The sequence below is a fragment of the Esox lucius genome, chromosome 2, assembly GCF_011004845.1.
Source record: "Esox lucius isolate fEsoLuc1 chromosome 2, fEsoLuc1.pri, whole genome shotgun sequence".
Taxonomy (NCBI): Eukaryota; Metazoa; Chordata; class Actinopteri; order Esociformes; family Esocidae; genus Esox; species Esox lucius.
Window position 1 is genome coordinate 23,843,402 of NC_047570.1, and position 20,289 is coordinate 23,863,690.

A 20,289-nucleotide genomic window follows, 5' to 3' on the forward strand; every position below is an offset into this window, starting at 1 on the left:
CTGCATGTAAATCATGCAACACCAAAATCAAGTAGGCCTACTTGGATAATACCATCAACTTGAGGGCTCGTCTCACCTGACATCATTCGGAGTTGAACGTTGCGACAGCAGAGAAAACAAAACGACGAACCCTGGGTAGTCTTCAAACACATTTATATAATTGCTTTTTTTCAACTGGGGTATGAATATGAGGTGACAAACAGCTAGGTGAATGTTGTTCTTCATAAATTAGGCAATGACTACATGCATGACAATTTCCATGGGATTGGGTTAACCACTATTATAGCAATAATTAAGAACTTAAATCAACTGAGGCTGTGATGAACCTGCCTAGAGTAAGACCCAAGTGTAATTTACCCCCATGTACATTGAAGAGGATGGTTGGATAGGTAAAACATAAAATCGCAGAAGAAGAATTCAAGAAGTTTGTTGAATTCTGTGTCACCCAAAACTACAATTAAACTTTGCCTTACTGCCAATAAGATAGTCGGAAGTCTCCACTTGAAACATGTTATCTAATTAGAGAACCTGGTTCCAAAGTTCTAATCAGGCAAAACACATTCTCTTCAGCAAAAGTCATAGGTCTATGCAACATTCACAGATGAAATAATTTCTTCCTGCAGATAACCACAGGAGGGTTTGAGAGGAAATTTTAAATTGAAAAATTGCAACACCATGGTTGTTGGTTCCATTCCCACAGGAGACCAGGATGAAAAAAGTTTGAAAATGTATGCACCCACTACTGTATGTAGCTCTGGATAACAGTGTTTGCAAAAACAGAAACATTATTTTTGGTTCATTTTAGTTCAATATTAAGCCTTACTAAGGACAGTGAAGGAAAGAACCCAGTCACTGAAAATTATCTGGACATAGCATTGGACTAATGATTTCCCTGTTATCCTCTCACGCACAAGATGGCCTCCGCCAGGGTCACATTCCAGAGCGAGTGCAGGGTCAAAGCCTGGGTGGGGTGAGCCCAGGGTCACCACGCCTACAGGACAACATCCCAAGTGGGACCGACTTACCCTACCACCCCCATAATGATAGTAATCTGAAAGACTGTCATCTCTTTGGACAGAGGACCTAGTCATATTCCTAACAATATATTTTGATAGTATTTCTAGGCAATGATCCTAGGTTTTGCAAGCCAGACCAATTTACAATTTATAAGTGCTAAACATTTTGCACATGCAGTTTTCATACATTAGGTAAATAATTCTTATTGACAGTTATTAACTGACGTGTGACAATGTAAAGCAAATATTTTTCCTTTCATCAACAGTTATTCGTAAATTAAGTCTAGCTAAACCAAAGTCAAAATTAAGCAAAATTAGGAATAATGTTAATTACCTTTACTAGGCCAAAATAAATTCCTTTCAAATATAGCTTTCACCAAGAAAAGTATAAATAAATGAGAGCCCAGTTGACTAGATTCCCAATTCCTGTGTTACCTTTACATTATCTCATTTGAAGGAGAGGCTCTGTAAAACATCTTAATGTTTTGAAATTACGCCTTAAGAGATTAGAATCAGAGTAGAATCTCAATATACATCAGAGGGTGTTGCAGACTGCACCTCAACAATATTTCCACCAAATAAAACAAACTACAGCAGGCGTTCCTAAAATTGGGGAATGCGTCCCCAAAATGAGGCCCCTGAGCTTCCTAGATTGGCCCTGGGCTACCTGATTTAAGGGGTATAATAAGGATATACACTCACCTAAAGGATTATTAGGAACACCTGTTCAATTTCTCATTAATGCAATTATCTAATCAACCAATCACGTGGCAGTTGCTTCAATGCATTTAGGGGTGTGGTCCTGGTCATCTCCTGAACTCCAAACTGAATGTCAGAATGGGAAAGAAAGGTGATTTAAGCAATTTTGAGCGTGGCATGGTTGTTGGTGCCAGACGGGCCGGTCTCAGTATTTCACAATCTGCTCAGTTACTGGGATTTTCACACACAACCCTTTCTAGGGTTTACAAAGAATGGTGTGAAAAGGGAAAAACATCCAGTATGCGGCAGTCCTGTGGGAGAAAATGCCTTGTTGATGCTAGAGGTCAGAGGAGAATGGGCCGACTGATTCAAGCTGATAGAAGAGCAACTTGGACTGAAATAACCACTCGTTACAACCGAGGTATGCAGCAAAGCATTTGTGAAGCCACAACACGCACAACCTTGAGGCAGATGGGCTACAACAGCAGAAGACCCCACCGGGTACCACTCATCTCCACTACAAATAGGAAAAAGAGGCTACAATTTGCACAAGCTCACCAAAATTGGACAGTTGAAGACTGGAACAATGTTGCCTGGTCTGATGAGTCTCGATTGAGACATTCAGATGGTAGAGTCATAATTTGGCATAAACAGAAAGAGAACATGGATCAATCATGCCTTGTTACCACTGTGTAGGCTGGTGGTGGTGGTGTAATGGTGTGGGGGATGTTTTCTTGGCACACTTTAGGCCCCTTAGTGTCAATTGGGCATCGTTTAAATGCCACAGCCTACCTGAGCATTGTTTCTGACCATGTCCATCCCTTTATGACCACCATGTACCCATCCTCTGATGGCTACTTCCAGCAGGATAATGCACCATGTCACAAAGCTTGAATCATTTCAAATTGGTTTCTTGAACATGACAATGAGTTCACTGTACTGAAATGGCCCCAGATCTCAACCCAATAGAGAATCTTTGGGATGTGGTGGAACGGGAGCTTTGTGCCCTGGATGTGCATCCCACAAATCTCCATCAACTGCAAGATGCTATCCTATCAATATGGGCCAACATTTCTAAAGAATGCTTTCAGCACCTTGTTGAATCAATGCCACATAGAATTAAGGCAGTTCTAAAGGCGAAAGGGGGTCAAACACAATATTTGTATGGTGTTCCTAATAATCTTTTAGGTGAGTGTGTGTATATATATATATATATATATATATATATATATATATACATACATACACATATATACATACATACATACATACATACATATATATACATACAGGCATTTACTAAAATGAATTTACACATATATTATGTATACTTGATGGAGTCCAGGGCCTGTGGAAGAAAAACACCCCCACAACAAAAAGATCCACCACCACATTCACAGTGGGAATTAGGTACTTTTCTGGATGGCTATCTTTCGGTCTATGCCAAACCCATAATAACCATCATGATAGTGGAAACCGTTGAGCTATTTTCATTTTGTCAATTCCTGATTTGTGCAGCTCAACTGGAGTTGGTGAGGTTACCCTATTAGATCAGGAAACCAAGTAGAAGTAGGTTCCTCCTACGAAACAGGGTTGCACAATTTGGATAACATTTTGAATCTTAATATTTTGGCCAACTACTGCAATCACATTTATGTATTGTGATTTTCAAACCCTTTGGGGTAAACAGCATACATAACCCCACTCCAAAAATAAGATAATAGAAATCAAAGTCTACCTAATGTGCTAATGGAATAAAATAAAAAAAATATAGAAGACTTTGTGATTTCAAGGTACTAAGGTTTGGTGTCAAGGTGTCTAAGGATTGTAGTCATAAATAGTAATTCAATGCAATGGTGTTTGCGCCTTTGTCTGTAGTTAGGGAAATGTAATAATAACTGTTAATAATTACACTGTTGTGTATGTGTAACAATATCTTGATGGCACTCACTAGCTTAAAACAGTTGCAGTTTGAACTCAAACTAACATTGAAAAACAATCAGGCACTTGTACAAAACAATGTAAATAGCCAAGAAACAAAGACTAAGTTCCACTTAAGGAAATATACAGGATTTAATACTGAGAAGAATCCTACATAAGCCCATTTTCCAGTGTCCTATCTTGTGCGGTTTGTGGCAGCTGGTTCTGTGCATTGTTGTGTACAAGATAGATCTGTTTACATTGCTTTGTTTCAAGGGGGGGCATAATTGTGTAAGTATCATCCACTAACTCTGTAAGTTAGTGAGTGAGACATAGTTTAAAAGCTAACAATAAATTAAAGGGTGTATCTTAGGGTAACCTCCCGAAAACAAATAAATCATATATTGTAGTGTAAATAGGCCCTAGAGCTGGGAGAGGTGAAGAGAGACTGTTACAGTAAGCTGGGAGTAGTGCCCTCCACAAATCAAACAGTAATTTCCACCGCTTTCATGTTGTAAACATATACAATTTTCCATAAAATGTATAAGTTTTCAGTGGGGCTTTCTAGTGAAAGCAATCACTATTACATGTGAATCCGACTCATTACTCCACATACTAAATATGTCAACTTCGCTTCTGGTCTATGAAAAGGGCACCTAGCTCATGCCTGGAAGGCAACCCGGCTCATAAGGTAATGTAGTCAACTTTCACCTAGTGCAAAACACTTCTATAAAAAGCCCCCAGGTCAGATCAAATAACAACAATTGCAGTCATTCATATTCAAACTTTGTTCACAAAATTATTATTACAAAAAACTAGGTGGTGTTTCAACTTATATACAACTGTACTTGTTGTGTGGGAGGGAAATTAGAATATACTTTTTGTGAGGGTTTTTTAACATAGTAACAAGACAATATACAATGTCAGATTTTCTTTATATGAAAATAATGTTATTAACTGGCAAATGTCTTAAGTTTTCCAGTCACTGAGGTAGTCAACAACTCCACAGTGGCAAAGCTCTGGGGATTGACGAGATCCGTCCAGAAATGTTGAAAGCTTTGGGTGTGGAGGGGATGTCTTGGATGACACGCCTCTTCAACATTGCGTGGGAGTCAGGGACAGTGACAAAGGAGTGGCGGACCGGGGTGGTGGTTCCCCTGTTCAAAAAGGGGGACCAGAGGGTGTGTGCCAATTACAGGAGTATCACACTTCTCAGCCTCCCTGGGAAAGTCTACTCAAAGGTACTGGAAAGGAGGGTTCGGCAGATAGTCGAACCTCAGATTGAAGAGGAACAATGCAGATTCCGTCCTGGTCGCGGAACAACCGACCATCTCTTTACTCTTGCAAGGATCCTGGAGGGGGCCTGGGAATATGCCCATCCAGTCTACATGTGTTTTGTGGATTTGGAGAAGGCGTATGACCGGGTCCCCCGGGAGATACTGTGGGAAGTGCTGCGGGAGTATGGGGTGAGGAGGTCCCTTCTGAGGGCTATCCAATCTCTGTACGTGAGAGCTTTGTTCGGGTTCTCTGTAGTAAGTCGGACTCGTTCCAGGTGGGGGTTGGCCTCCGCCAGGGCTGCGCTTTGTCACCAATCCTGTTTGTAACTTTCATGGACAGGATTTCGAGGCGTAGACAGGGTGGGGAGGGGTTGCAGTTCGGTGGGCTGGGGATCTCATCGCTGCTTTTTGCGGATGATGTGGTCCTGATGGCATCATCGGTCTGTGACCTTCAGCACTCACTGGACCGGTTTGCAGCCGAATGTGAAGCGGTTGGGATGTGGATTAGCACCTCTAAATCTGAGGCCATGGTTCTCAGCAGGAAACTGATGGAGTGCCTCCTCCGGGTAAGGAATGAGGCGTCACCCCAAGTAAAGGAGTTCAAGTATCTCGGGGTCTTGTTTGCGAGTGAGGGGACAATGGAACGGGAGATTGGCCGGAGAATCGGAGCAGCGGGGGCGGTACTGCATTTGCTTTACCGCACCGTTGTGACGAAAAGAGAACTGAACCGGAAGGCAAAGCTCTCGATATACTGGTCAATTTTCATTCCTACCCTCACCTATGGTCATGAAGGCTGGGTCATGAAAGAACTAGATCGCGAGTACAAGCGGCTGAAATGGGTTTTCTCAGAAGGGTGGCTGGCTTCTCTCTTAGAGATAGGGTGAGAAGCTCAGTCATCTGTGAGGAACTCGGAGTAGAGCCACTGCTCCTTTGCATCAAAAGGTGCCAGTTGAGGTGGTTCGGGCATCTGGTTGCCTCCGGGACGTCTCCCTAGGGAGGTGTTCCAGGCACGTCCAGCTGGGAGGAGACCTCGGGTAGGCCCAGGTCTAGGTGGAGAAATTATATTTCGACACTGGCCTGGGAACACCTCGGGATCCCCCAGTCAGAGCTGGCAAATGTGGCTCAGGAAAGGGAAGTTTGGGGTCCCCTGCTGGAGCTGTTGCCCCCGCGACCCGATACCGGATAAGCGGATGAAGATGAGATGTCTTAAGTTTTATGTTAGCTGTTTTGTTTTTATGTTTCTAATGCGTTTCAGGGAATATCCGGCAATGGTTCTTTTCATAAGAAAAATGTTCCAGCTTCCTAAAGTCCTAGATTACCTGAGAATTTGTTTTAAGCTATTCATTTGTACATTACAAGTTTATTTGCTTGTGAAAACCCTATTTAACGAAAGGAAACAATAAATATGAATATAATAAAAAGTAAAGGGTATGTTTTTATGGGAAAGTAATTGATATTTTAAGAATCTTAAAATAATCTTATAATCTTGTTTTAAAAACTAGGCAAGATACCAAACACAGAAGAAGCCCCGAAAACCTGTCTCCATCTAATGAACAGTACATATAAATCAAATTTTATATAAGGAAACCAGGTAAGTGCTTGTTCAGCTGATGGCATAGTCATCCAGAATCAAGGTAAAATGCTTCGACCATGGTAAGAAGTCTTACGATTGTAGACCTTGCTACCACTTGGCACTCGTCCAACATCCGATCACTTACTCACCTCATGCTTTTGTTGACTACCCACGCCTAGCATCTCACGCTTAGTGGTTCATCTTGTTAAATCACTGGTCGCTAGACACAAGCTCTGAGCCAATCAGAAAATAGAGAGAATAAATCACTATTAAAAGTCAACGAGAGAAACAACAGGATATTTCTTGAGCATGCGCAAAACTGAATGTATACACAACGTTCCCTGCTGAGATGAAATCAGTGTGAATGAGACAATCGTTTATTGGAATGTGCTGCTAATTATAAATATAATAATAAATATTTGAGCGCAAACCAAGCGTCTATAAGTGCCTGACCTTTTAGATCCCAGACCTCAACATAATTGAAGCCTTGTTGGATCACTTGGTTAAAGAAAATAACTAAAAGTTGACAAAGTCAAAACACATGTTATTGAAAATCATGAAAGAAGCTTAGATGAATTTACCAGTCTACTTGCAAAAATTATCCAACAGCCCACCAAAGCCGCATTCGGTTTTGCATTCTAAGGGACCCCACACATCTTGTTTTAAAATCACAAGATGTTTCTGTTACTTTTCACTGTATTACTGTATTTGTGTATTTCAATGTTATATTGTAACAATATGATGTCATTGAAAATGATAAATATTGTAAAAATTGACAACTTAATTGTTCTTATAGCAAAAACAAATATAAACGCTGTGCTTTCATTTGACACAAAATATTGTGCTCCAATGAACATCACAATTTGGAGGTCACAGGACCGTTATTATCGGCAATGATCTTCAAATGTTACTTCACTGTTGCTAAACTTCCAGGATGAGCGGATCCGCTTATCCGGATATCCCAATACCGGATAAGCGGATGAAGATGAGATGTTTCATTTCTTCATGAATAGTTTGTGGACAAACTGTTGCCTGCCATACAATTTTAAATACATTACTCAACACTGATAATGGAATGTCCTGAAAATGCTATGACATGTTGATTAGCCTATATGGTACCATCAGTGCTACATTTGCACTGCTTTGAAAAGGCGACTGTTCCTTGTAAATGAAGGCTTGAGAAATGTGAAGCTACTGATAGCCTCCAGAGGGCTTGCAAGGCAAAGGGTTGCTACTGAGTAGAGAATCGGTGTGTGTTATAGCTGGGTGAGGATGGGGCTGGCTCGGAGTCTACCCTCCAGGGCGGTTGATATTTTGATGGATGTAGACTCCCACCACTTGAAGATATATCTGCAAAGCAGGTCATTATCATGACCTCCACCCCCTCACAAGAAGTATATTGTGCATTCTTCAGACAAATGTCTCCTCCAGCTATCTCCATTACATTCTGCTGCATTCCAGACATACGCACTTGCCTGAAGTTTTCCCTGTCTACTACGTTATCTGACTTCAAGACAGATAGCGGTGCTAAGATGTTTGTCGAAGAGTATGCTGACAATGACAAGTGGTAGAGCAGCATTCTTTAGTATTGTTGAAGATATATATATACATATATATATACACAGTACAAGTGAATGTGTCCAAACTATTGGTACTGTGTGTGTATGTATATATGTATGTATATATATATTAGTGCTGTCAAACGATTAAAATAATTTGTGATTAATCGCATAATCCTTTGTAATGAATCAAGATTAATTACAAAATAATTCAAATTTTGCCTTTCATACAAATGTTTCTGTTTAAAAAGCAGTGCATTATGATAAAGACATACTATGTTTTATTGCAAACTAAGAAATTGCTTGACTTGGAATTAAATAAATGCAAGTTGTCACAGCCCTTATGTAAGTCCATATTTTACTACATTAACTGGCCCCAACTAAATGTAGCCCATGTAAATCTAAATGGAAGGTAGGTGGTTTATGATACCATAGTTGTACCTCTCATATTGTTCTCTTGATTACTGCAACAACGACAATAACTTACATTTGGCTACTGTATAAAACACATATCAGCCCCTCTTTTCTGGAGAGCTGCAGGCATTTAACCCACTGAATCACACATAAACATGTCAAGGTAATGTCCTTTAATGTTTAGGCTGAGAAATTGATAGAATGGAGTTCAGGTGGGGCCTGTAAACATTCGATATCCTGAAACAAGGTTAGCCACAACCAAATAGTTACATCTCTATTAAATGCTTCCCAAAATTACCGAAATGCATATACGCTAGGCTGAATAGGCAATGGCGTAAGGTAGTCATGGTGGCTAGAGATGTTATCTACAAACATTAATCAGGGGACATCGGTAATTCACACAGAGCACAGATGTTGTTTGTTAATGCCACTATTAGAATATGCTTTGGTGGAAACATTAATGCTTAGCTTAGGAAAAATATTCAATAGTGACAATTTACCATGTTACAAGTAAAGTTTTAGCAAGTGGATACAGTTACCAGTAAACTAAGTGTGTGTGTGAGTAGCGCGATCCTGACAGCTCCCGCTAAAGTGAATATTGAGCTTGTCAGTGTCTCTATAGGATGGCAAGGAAAGGTCATATAAAAGGGGAAACCCCACGACCGCTATACTTAGCTTTTCCTCCATTTGGTAGCAGAAAGTTTCACATGGAACAAATATTTCCCAGGTGCTGTTGCTGTACAATGAAAGACTCACAAGGAAAACTCGCCCTTGTTTATGAACTACTCCACTTCCATTGGATAAACGCCTCACGTCTGCTGGATTCATCTGCATAATATTGACCAACTGTTCCCAACTTCTTGACCGTTCTTTACGCACCGGAACAGCTCATACATCCGTGCCGCCTTCCTGAGATGCTTCACATCTTTCTGAGATGCCTTGACGCTATCCATAGCAAGTGAATTGTATCTGTCTGAGGCGGCAGGCGGGCTGGAACACTGGACATGCAGCATTGTGGTGGATGTCCACTGGTCCAGGCCGCCCGCCGCCTAGGATGGATACAATAAATTTTCTATGAACAGCGTCAAGGCGTTGTTGACGGTTGCGCAAAGAGTCTCTGGAAGGCAGCGCGGCCGTTTGAGCTCTCTGTAAGCAGCCACCTGGGGCAAGGCGGCGCGTTTGCAGGGGAATTTGGGCCGGAACAGTGGACGTGCACCGTTAGCATTATAAAATAATCACACAGGTTAACTTTGACAATCCTAATTGATATATATTTTTTATTATAACTAAATGTGCAAAAGTCTTAGGCACCTGTATGTATGTATGTATGTATATACATACACACAGATCTGGAAACAAGAAACCAGGCAAGCCTAGTTCAGCCGGCCCGCAATAGCAAGTTCTGCCATCTCAAGATTCGAACCCGGGTCGCCCATGTGAAAGGCTGTTTTATTAACCACTACACCACGGAGCTGCACATTTGCAGGGTGTCTGTATAGCCTCTTTTGCCACTGGCCGTTTTAATAGTTTATTGGTCATTTGTGAATTACATTGATACAGTTAAACTGACTAATGTTTCTTACTAAGATTACCTCCACCACAAATAGCGTCTACGTATGGCGAACTGTACTGCTTTTGCCACTGGCTGTTTTAACAGCTTATTAGCAAGGAATAGGCTTACTAGTATCTAATAACATCCTAGGAATAACCATAAAAATTTTGCAATTGCTAGCGAGACTGAAGACTTTATAACCGTATACAGTTTGCTAGCGAGAAACAGCAAAATGTGTTTGTCCATCCTGACCCAAAACGCATGCATGGATGCATACTTCGAAAATCCACCAGAAACAGTCGCAATATAACAGAAAACTGTTTTATTTCAGGCTTACTATAATGTAGATACTAACAGTTTTAGCCAGCAAAGTTTTAATCTATACGGAATAATTCATAATGCGTACTTCGCTTCGCCTGCAAAGAGATACGAACATGGGACCTATAGTTCACAAGTCCACTTCTCTAACCACTACGCTATTTAACAAGGGGCAGACAGTCAGTGACTCACTCACTCAGTAAGAGACATTCACTCTTCTTGGCTGGCTCCGCTTAAGCGGTCGGGAAAAATGTATATTCATTCATTTGCAGTAGTCTCTTAATTTTAAACCTTCTGCTCCTCACTCAAAACGTTCCTTTTGACTTTTTTGGAAAGGAAAGAAAAAGGTGCAGTGGTCTCAATTTGTTCCAAAGCTGTATATATCTAAATCAAATAAAAATGTCCTGGCTATTTATGCCCCAATGTTGTTCTCTCTCTTTGTTGTTGTTCATATTTTACAATAGTTAATTTACACTCTGATCAAGATGATGGTTACTGCCTTTCGTATAGAAGTCTAGTTGGAGCTTCAATCAGAACTGTTAACAAAACACCTGGCCATGTCCATGTGCCCACCAACACGACGTGCACGTTAACGTCTAAGTGGAGGCCATACCCAAGGAAGGAAAGTTTGACAGGAAAAACTGAACAGAACATTCGAAAACTAGTTGATTACATCTCAAGATAGTTTACTTAACTGAATGCAGGGATTCTAAATGTGATTTACTGCTGCTCATTACAAAAAAAACAAGATTTCTATCTAGGAGGCATGGTTTGATTGGGACGTTTCTGATCTCTCTCCCCTGTGAGACAAAATAGGGAGTCCGCATCACTTTCTTAAAAAAGACAGGAAGTAATCCAAGACAACTTTTCAATACAGTTACATGTTATGAAGATTTTGGAAAATGTTGGTGCAATCCTAAAAGTTCCTCTCACACGGATGTGGTCAGTGTTTTATATAACTGAAGTGACTAGGGAGAGAAGGTTAGGAGTGGGAAAGGGGTTGAGCAAGAATTTATTTTCCTAATTTAAACAAGTCCCTGTTGCCTCCATTATAAGTTCATCATGTCCAGTATGATTGACGCAGGACCAAACCACTGAACACATGCTGGAGAAGAAAATAAGGCCCTTCATCAGTAGCACACTCATTGATGCTACCCATGACTCAGTGCGGTCTATACCCCTGGGATATCACTCTGTCTATATGTGAACTACAGAATAACAAGCCATTAGGCTAAATGAGCAGGCACGGAATAAAAAAGAAAGTGATAATCAAATCCTTGTTGTGTTTTAAATCATTAGGTGAATGTATAGCTCAACACTGCTTACAATGTTTGCCCAAACCCTGGCTGTTTAAGAAATTCCAAGAAACACAAACTGAGCCAGACAATCACTCTCACAATATGTAGAAGATTATGTCGTTCCATTGTTCATTCAGGCATGGCAAGAGACAGTGTGTTTACTCTAGTCAGAGTTTATTCTTGCAAGGGTAATAGCAGCACTTAAAATATTTCCTGTTTGTGATAAGACGCATTAAAGAGACTCATACTTGACAAATGAGAGTGGGTTTGTGACTAAGCTAACGCATCATCAACTTGTATCATTGATCTGTTTGTGTATGAAGTTACACATTTCATACACATGAGTGCAACAGCTGGCAATCTCAAGCATTTTGATGGCGGCCTGTGTCTTGTGTACTTAAGTGTATTTTTCTCACATCTAGCGCATTGGACTCTCAACAGAGGCTGCACTCGGAGTTGAGTGTTCTGGCATCTGGCAGCAACCAAAACAGAACTTACAAACCAAACCTAAAGTCTCTCTGTGTCAACCAAGCAGCATTACTATACTGTCATTATTATTCCAAGCAGGTGATCAGACTTGACCCCCACCAGCCATGTCTGGCCCGCGAGCCAAAATCGTGTGCCAAGTGTCTGGTGCTGCCCGACTCCCCACTGGCTGGTTAATGAAGGGCTTTGCGGGGGGATCTGGCGGGGGTGGGGCGGGTCCACTCCCGAAGCTTCAATGCTGCCCTGTCCCAGGCCAGCTGTTGATTCACAGCTCCTTTGCCACCACAACAAACAGAGGCCACACAGGGGCTTGCAGTGAGGCAGAGCAGAGCAATGCTGTGTGATAGCACAGGCGTTCAATTTCTCCACTGTCGCCAAGGAAACAGCGCTGTGTGTATATGTCTGTCTCTCAGCCCAACTCAATTTGAGGGGCTTCTGTCTGCTGCATTTTACATCTCCAATCTCACCTGCTTCTCTGTCACAAATTAACTAGCATCTCAGTGTCACTCTGAAACTGCCAGCGCACTGGGGAAAAACTAAATCAAACCAGGATTTGTCTTTCAGACCACAGCCATTTGTCCATTTGCACATTCCTGAAGGTGGATACAATCTCCCTTTTCCTCAGGGAGGAAGAGTTTGCCCACTTCATAAGCAATGATTACAACTCTCAGGGAGGGAACATTTTGAAAAAAAAAATCCAACTCAAAGCACACATGGAGAAAAAAGCCTAGAAAGAAAACTTTCTAGTTCAGCATAGCTAATAGCGTCAGAGATAAGTCTTCCAGAGGTTGCCTGTTGCAGTGGCCGACTGGCCGGGCTTTTCACAAAGCGGCAAGACCACTGAAGGGTATCTGCTCCCTGAGATAGAACAGAAGGTTCCATTCAGCCCACTCAGCGCTGGGTAAACGTTAGCTCTGCCAAAACAGAAATTAGTATTTCCATCCAAAAGCCACTCTTATCTGCCACAGAGGGAGTTGTTGTTGGCATTATAGAATACACATGTTAGTTGTTAAGGTTGCAACCAGCATCTAGATGAGACGACAAAGCTCACGGACTGAAGCTTGGCTCTAGTCCTGATTAAGCCTGAAAGTACTCCAGTATATTTTGTATACATATTTTGTGAGGGGCTTTTATTTGATAAGACATTCACTGACAATTCAAAGGTCATTACTAAAAACTTGTCGTCCTACACACTGAGGGACCTTTTTAAATACAACTGTCTGAAAATACTTTTTTTAAGACTTTGGGCACAATTTCAAATTACCAGAAGCAATAAAAAAAAAAGATCTTAGAAGCAGTAGTGCTATAGGTTTCAAAAGGTGTCCAAATGTCAACTTTTGTCAAGGAGAATTAAATAAATGATGGCCTAAAGACAGTGAACAATTCTAAATGAAATAAAACAACTTGTTTCAAATAGGCTATTTTAATACCATTACATTGCACTGTGTTAATGCACATCCAGTGTTTACTGCACTGGCTGTCCCCAACTAAACAAATCATTGTTGACCGATAGTCGACAATTCTTTTGACTAATTGATTGGGGAAAATATATAAAAAGGACCCATAAAATCGTGCAGGTGGTTGTTGTTTTGAGAAATATATGTCCACAGTGAGTCCCTGAATGGCCCAATAGTAAAGTCACTGCCTAGCAGTGATGTCAGTTAGATATCACCACAAGACCATGGTTTAAATGCTACCCATGGATTATCCCAGGGGTCCCGCAGAGTGTGGTGCAATTGACCACCACCATCCAGGGGGTTTAGTAATTGAATAGTTAGTATTCAATTAGTTAGTATTCAAAAGTGTTTTGAACACTAAGCATTGAATTACTATTTAACCCCCCAAACTGCAGGGAGGTGGTTAATTGCACTGCCTTCGTTGCACTATAGACACTCCCTTAGGCACACCTGTGAGCCCCAGAGAAAGGTCAGAGAGTGTGTTCCTTCTGGTGTGTGATAAGAACCAGAACAATGTGCTTCAGAAGACGTATCTCAAAACCAATCCCATTGCCTTTAATCACAAATTGGATATCACAAAAGCAGGGAGAAATACAGGTTGAAAGTAAAAAATAATAATAACATTTGTAGATTCTAAACCTGTATTTTAAAGGTCTATTATAAAGACCTAATGGTCCTTTTCAGCCAACACTGGTAACATATGATACAAATGCATTGTGGTATAGATGTGCACCTGTTTTTGCAGGCCAAAACTGATGCCTGGTCAAGATTAGGGGTGTAGCAATGCATCAATACGTATTGATGCACTGATTCACAAGACAATGATTCATTTGTATCAATGCAAAGTTAACAAATCAATTAATATTCTGGGTTTGTTGTGAAAGTAGAGAGTGAAATAAGAATGGGACTAGGGAACGCACAAGTTAGGTTTGAATGAAAATGTGCATACCATTTCTTATGAACAAGGGTTGAGAATAGGTAATCAAATTAAAACCTGCCACCTGTATGGTGAGTAAATTTAACTACCTTACCTAATCTTACCCACCACTTTGGTGGGTTGCCAACCAGCATACAGGAACACTTTTTGATCCATAAAAAACACTGACAAATCTATTGAGAGACACCAACGTCAACGAACAACTCATATTTTGACACTTGTCCTCTAATCTCACCCCTCAACCAGGCTTGATTTGAACATGTAAGATTTAAAAGAATAAAACCACAAGCTGAAGTAGAGTACATTTTAAGGTAGAACACTTAGCATTAGATTCAACCACAGTGGAAGAACAACACATCTTCACTCAATCCACTGGGCCAGTAACACCTAACATTGGGCCAGAAGACAAAGACAATCACTGACCGATATGGGCCAGTGCTCAATTTCTCCATTTAAATTCATAGCATCATATTAAAATGTTTGCAGGTCATCTTTGTCACTCTCCCACTTCAATTTTCACTTGTTCTTGCATTAAAATGTGTCCGCCATATATATACCATAAATATATTTACTCAACTACTTTATTTTCATGCTTTTATGTCACATCAATAATATTTATGTAAACAGCAATTGCTTGTATCAGCCCTCATATCTCACACCACATGTAAATCTGTGGTATAAATCAATATTCTGATTATATGATATTTCATACTATATATCTGTACAGTACAGTACCAAATCACAGGTAGGTCTTTGGATAAACTCTTTATAACAGCGTGAAGTTAAATCCCATGTATAATAATGAATAGAGGGGTATCAGGGACAGTTATTATGTTTCTTCTTTGGTGGGGTAAAGTTGAACAGAAAATTCCTTAATTATCACTCTTGTGTAGCATACTGTACTGTATCGCAGCAACATTAAGGAAAAAGCAATACGTTGAATCGCTGCCCAAAGTATCAATACGGTATTGTGTGGCTGTCATGCCTAAGGCTTACACCCATATTCAAGGCGCACAACTTCTTGGTTCTATAAGAACACATAGACCAAATATATAAGTAGCCTATATAAAGCTATATTCAGTATAACATTTGTAATCACTGCTCAAAACTGTCACTCGGCTCTTCCACTGTCACCAGCCAAGAGTGATAAGATAGACTTACAGACCCGTGGCTTCCACAATGGGTAAGTCCACTGAGACATGCGAGAATCTGACAGGTGTCTTGGACCAGCATATATAATTATGACTGCTTATATTAAAGAAACCTCAGTGTACCAAGAGCAAAAAAACACAACCAGTTGACTAAGCTATATTGCTACTATATTGCTCCCAAATATGTTACTAACATTTTGGAACTACACAGATTGTATTCACACTTCACTCTCAGTGAATAATTCCAATACAGTTGCAATGAAATTAGACAGAAACAAATAAAGAGTCATGTATAATGTAGGCCTGATTTTTTACTTTAACCATATGCCAAAGTTGAAACAAAACAGACTGCCATCAAGAAGACTACAGCTTTCCATAATCTTCCCATAACTACTACTAGACAATCTCCGCCAATTGAATACGTTCAGCTCCATCTTTTAGTGGATCACTGATGATTTGACAAACAGGATACAACACTTCAAGATGGATATTAACCTTTCTGCCTTTTCAACCATTAGCAAAGGAGCACCGCAAGGATACTCATTCTACACCAACCCACAATACATCTGCCAAGTTACTCAAGTTCACAGATGTCACCATCCTGGTGGTCTTATCGCCAACAGAGATGAGTCCATGTATCATGGAGAGGTCGATTGGCTGGTGGTCTTGTGAAATCAAAATAACCTGGAATGTAACAGTCGAGGTGGTGGTTGACTTCCGGAAATGGCGCAACTCAACTGTTTCTCTGGCTGAATCATAGAAATTCCTAGGGATCCATTCCTAGGTATTTCCCTTATGTGAGATGACAACATCACAGCAATACATCAAATGCACCCCTTGCAGCAGCTAATGTAGTAGATTGTATTGTGTGAACACTCACCAAAAGGATTATTAGGAACACCATACTAATACTGTGTTTGACCCCCTTTCGCTTTCAGAACTGCCTTAATTCTACGTGGCATTGATTCAACAAGGTGCTGAAAGCATTCTTTAGAAATGTTGGCCCATATTGATAGGATAGCATCTTGCAGTTGATGGAGATTTGTGGGATGCACATCCAGGACATGAAGCTCCCGTTCAACCACATCCCAAAGATGCTCTATTGGGTTGAGATCTGGTGACTGTGGGGGCCATTTCAGTACAGTGAACTCATTGTCATGTTCAAGAAACCAATTTGAAATGATTTGAGCTTTGTGACATGGTGCATTATCCTGCTGGAAGTAGCCATCAGAGGATGGGTACATGGTGGTCATAAAGGGATGGACATGGTCAGAAACAATGCTCAGGTAGGCCGTGGCATTTAAACGATGCCCAATTGGCACTAAGGGGCCTAAAGTGTGCCAAGAAAACATCCCCCACACCATTGCACCACCACCACCAGCCTGCACAGTGGTAACAAGGCATGATGGATCCATGTTCTCATTCTGTTTACGCCAAATTCTGACTCTACCATCTGAATGTCTCAACAGAAATCGAGACTAATCAGACCAGGCAACATTCTTCCAGTCTTCAACTGTCCAATTTTGGTGAGCTTCTGCAAATTGTAGCCTCTTTTTCCTATTTGTAGTGGAGATGAGTGGTACCCGGTGCTGTTGTAGCCCATCCACCTCAAGGTTGTGCGTGTTGTGGCTTCACAAATGCTTTGCTGCATACCTCGGTTGTAACGAGTGGTTATTTCAGTCAAAGTTGCTCTTCTATCAGCTTGAATCAGTCAGCCCATTCTCCTCTGACCTCTAGCATCAACAAGGCATTTTCGCCCACAGGACTGCCGCATACTGGATGTTTTTCCCTTTTCACACCATTCTTTGTAAACCCCCGTCTGGCACCAACAACCATGCCACGCTCATAATTGCTTAAATCACCTTTCCTTCCCATTCTGACATTCAGTTTGGAGTTCAGGAGATTGTCTTGACCAGGACCACACCCCTAAATGCATTGAAGCAACTGCCATGTGATTGGTTGATTAGATAATTGCATTAATGAGAAATTGAACAGGTGTTCCTAATAATCCTTTAGGTGAGTGTATATGTGTGTGTGTGTGTGTGTCTGCGCAAGCATATCCCATATTGTCAATACTAAAGGGTACCTGCCAAAAAGTGGACCAATGCAAATAGTCTGGTGGCTATTTGATAACAATCTGTCTTTAACAGTCTTAGAAAATCAATGTCTGATTTGTTATTAACCATTTACCAATGACCATCCTTTATAAGGTGTTCAATCTGCTCTCTGGCTTATGTAACTGAATATGACCTTTAAATTCAATACACAACTACATAAACTTACAGATTACCTTATTTATTAATTTGTTAACATAAAATATATATGTATATTCATGTTGACATTATAGAATATTTTGTAGAACTCAAAAACACAATGAGGTTATTTTCATGTCAATTTGTCAAGATTTCTTTGTTATATGGCATGAGCAAAGAAGCATTGAAATGCATGGTATCATGTCTTTTTCTACACTCACGTCTTTCTTTATTCCCATAATGCTTCATTACTTACACATTATTTAATAAGGTAGTATATTGACTGACAGTTCTAGAACAAATATTTTGTAAGAATAACACTTACCAAAGTATTCTTTTTTCATGTGCATCTCTAACTCCTTCTCAAGCTCCAAGGTTAGTGCCTCCAGTCTCTTTTCAGCTTGGCTTGGGCCACTTTCCCGGCATGGGGTCACCTGGTAAGGAAGCTTAAACCTCTGTCCAGAAGCTGACGTTTTCGTGGGGAGCCCATAACATACAGATGGTGGTGATCCAGCAGTCATCTCTGCATTTACACCTGGCTGGGATGACTGTAGTTGCGCATGCTGTGGCTGGGGCTCTGGCATTCCCGAGAGCGCCTGGAGATGAATACGGTTTTGGACACCATTGGTATCTCCAAAGTCTTGATTTAGTATGTCCTCTTGTAAACCAGTCCCCAGCATTGAGGACCTGGGTGAAGGCAGTTGAAGATCCGGGTAAGTGCTCATCGATCCCCTGGAGCTTCGGGAACTTCTGGAGCTGTGGCTGGAGATGCTGGACCGGGGACTAACAACGCAGTTAGCCGTCGTCCCGGCTCTTGCGCACCCGTCCTGGCTGCAGATGCTTGACCGGGGACTTGCCACCGGCATGCCATGCAAAACTGCCCCGTCCAGATCATGGGTTCCCATCGGCATGTAACGCGAATCCGAGTAGCTAGAGCGTGGGCTGGTGGTACAAGAATTCTGGCTCGCTGTGCTGGACCTGGGGCTGATATGCCTTTGATCATATCCCATACTGATGCCGCTGGTACGGTTACTGCTTGGCTTACTACAACAGTCATAGCTGTTCAGACTGGCCCGTGGGCTGGAATGTTTGCTGGTGTCGCTGGTTGTGCTTGCATAGCTGGACCGAGGGCTAAGGACACTGCTCCCTTCACAGTGAACCAGACTAGACCTGGGACTTGTGTACTTGTCTTGGCCAGGTACCACTAGACTAGTACGCGGGCTACTGATGCTCGACCTCGGGCTTGCGTGTTTGCTCTGCTCCTGGGAGGAGAGCGAGAATGCTGAACTGGACCGCGGACTGGTTGCATTGTATCTACCGTCGTGGTTGGTAGTAACACATATACTGTTGCATCTGTTACCAGGTGAGGGTATTGGCTTGTTCAAAACCACTCCATCGTACGCGCTACCAGTGCTGTACCTGTACCCCTGAACCTCCAAGGAGTACCTCCTGTGCCGCTCGGAAGCGCCGCTATAACAAGGCAAAGCAACTTCGGATTTGGTGCAATAGCTATCTTCATTAGGATAAACTATGTCTCTTTGCGGAGTGCAATAATCCACAGGAACTGCTCTATTACCATTCACGGGTCGCACGGGAGCTGCAGTGTACACTTTATTCCCAGACATGTAATTCTCAACCGTGTGTAGCTGTTGATGAGGCGCTGAGTTGCCATTCATTGTCTTACTTTTCTGCTCCGGTATCGTTGGAGCCGAAAAATCCAAATCAGGGTTGATAACCATGTCCCTCCTTGAACTGTACATCCCATCTTTGTAAGCTTCATATAAGGAAAGATCCTCCATTAATTGACTCGCTCGGAGTCCCAAATCTTCTTCATAGTGATCCATGGCTTGCTCCAGAGGTGTGGAACAAGTTCAGAGAGAGAGCCAGCCGACTACCGAGTGAGATAGCAGTAATTGCATTTCACATGGAAATCATAACAAAACGCAGGCACAATCCAGACAGCCTGTTTGCTGAACGCGCAGTGTCCACGCAATTCTCTGCGCAGTGCATGATCATCTTAAAAAATATAGCGAACTCCCCACAAAGTTTCAACGACAGGATACGTTTGTCAACTTCAGTTTTTGTTAAGTCGAAAGGTCTTTTTTACAGTCAATGGCGCGCTGCGCGGAGGAATTTTCCCTTGTTAGTTTCTATCCAGTTTTCCAAAATTGTCTAAAATTCGAATTTTTTGTCGACAAAAATGTTGAATGCAACATTAACACCTATATCTCACATATGAAAATACACACTCACGACAAAACAAGTGTAAACCACAATTTAGCGCAAGGGACTCGTTTGTGGCGAAGGAATGCGAGGAAGTAGACGGGGTGCGCTCCGCCTCTGGAATGTGGTTAATGTTGGAACGAAACAATGATTGCTA

General features: G+C 41.5%; 1 protein-coding gene across 1 annotated transcript in view; it reads right to left on the reverse strand.

Moving 5' to 3' along the window:
* The window catches only part of wtip (WT1 interacting protein), a 43,270-nt gene extending 23,254 nt beyond the window's left edge, over positions 1–20,016 (reverse strand). Inside the window, exon 1 of the mRNA XM_010896590.4 lies at positions 18,235–20,016. Within this exon, the coding sequence (XP_010894892.1) occupies positions 18,235–19,753 (1,519 nt within the window). The 5' untranslated portion in view covers positions 19,754–20,016. The remainder of the gene's footprint in view (positions 1–18,234) is intronic.
* Between the last annotated feature and the right edge of the window lie 273 nt (positions 20,017–20,289).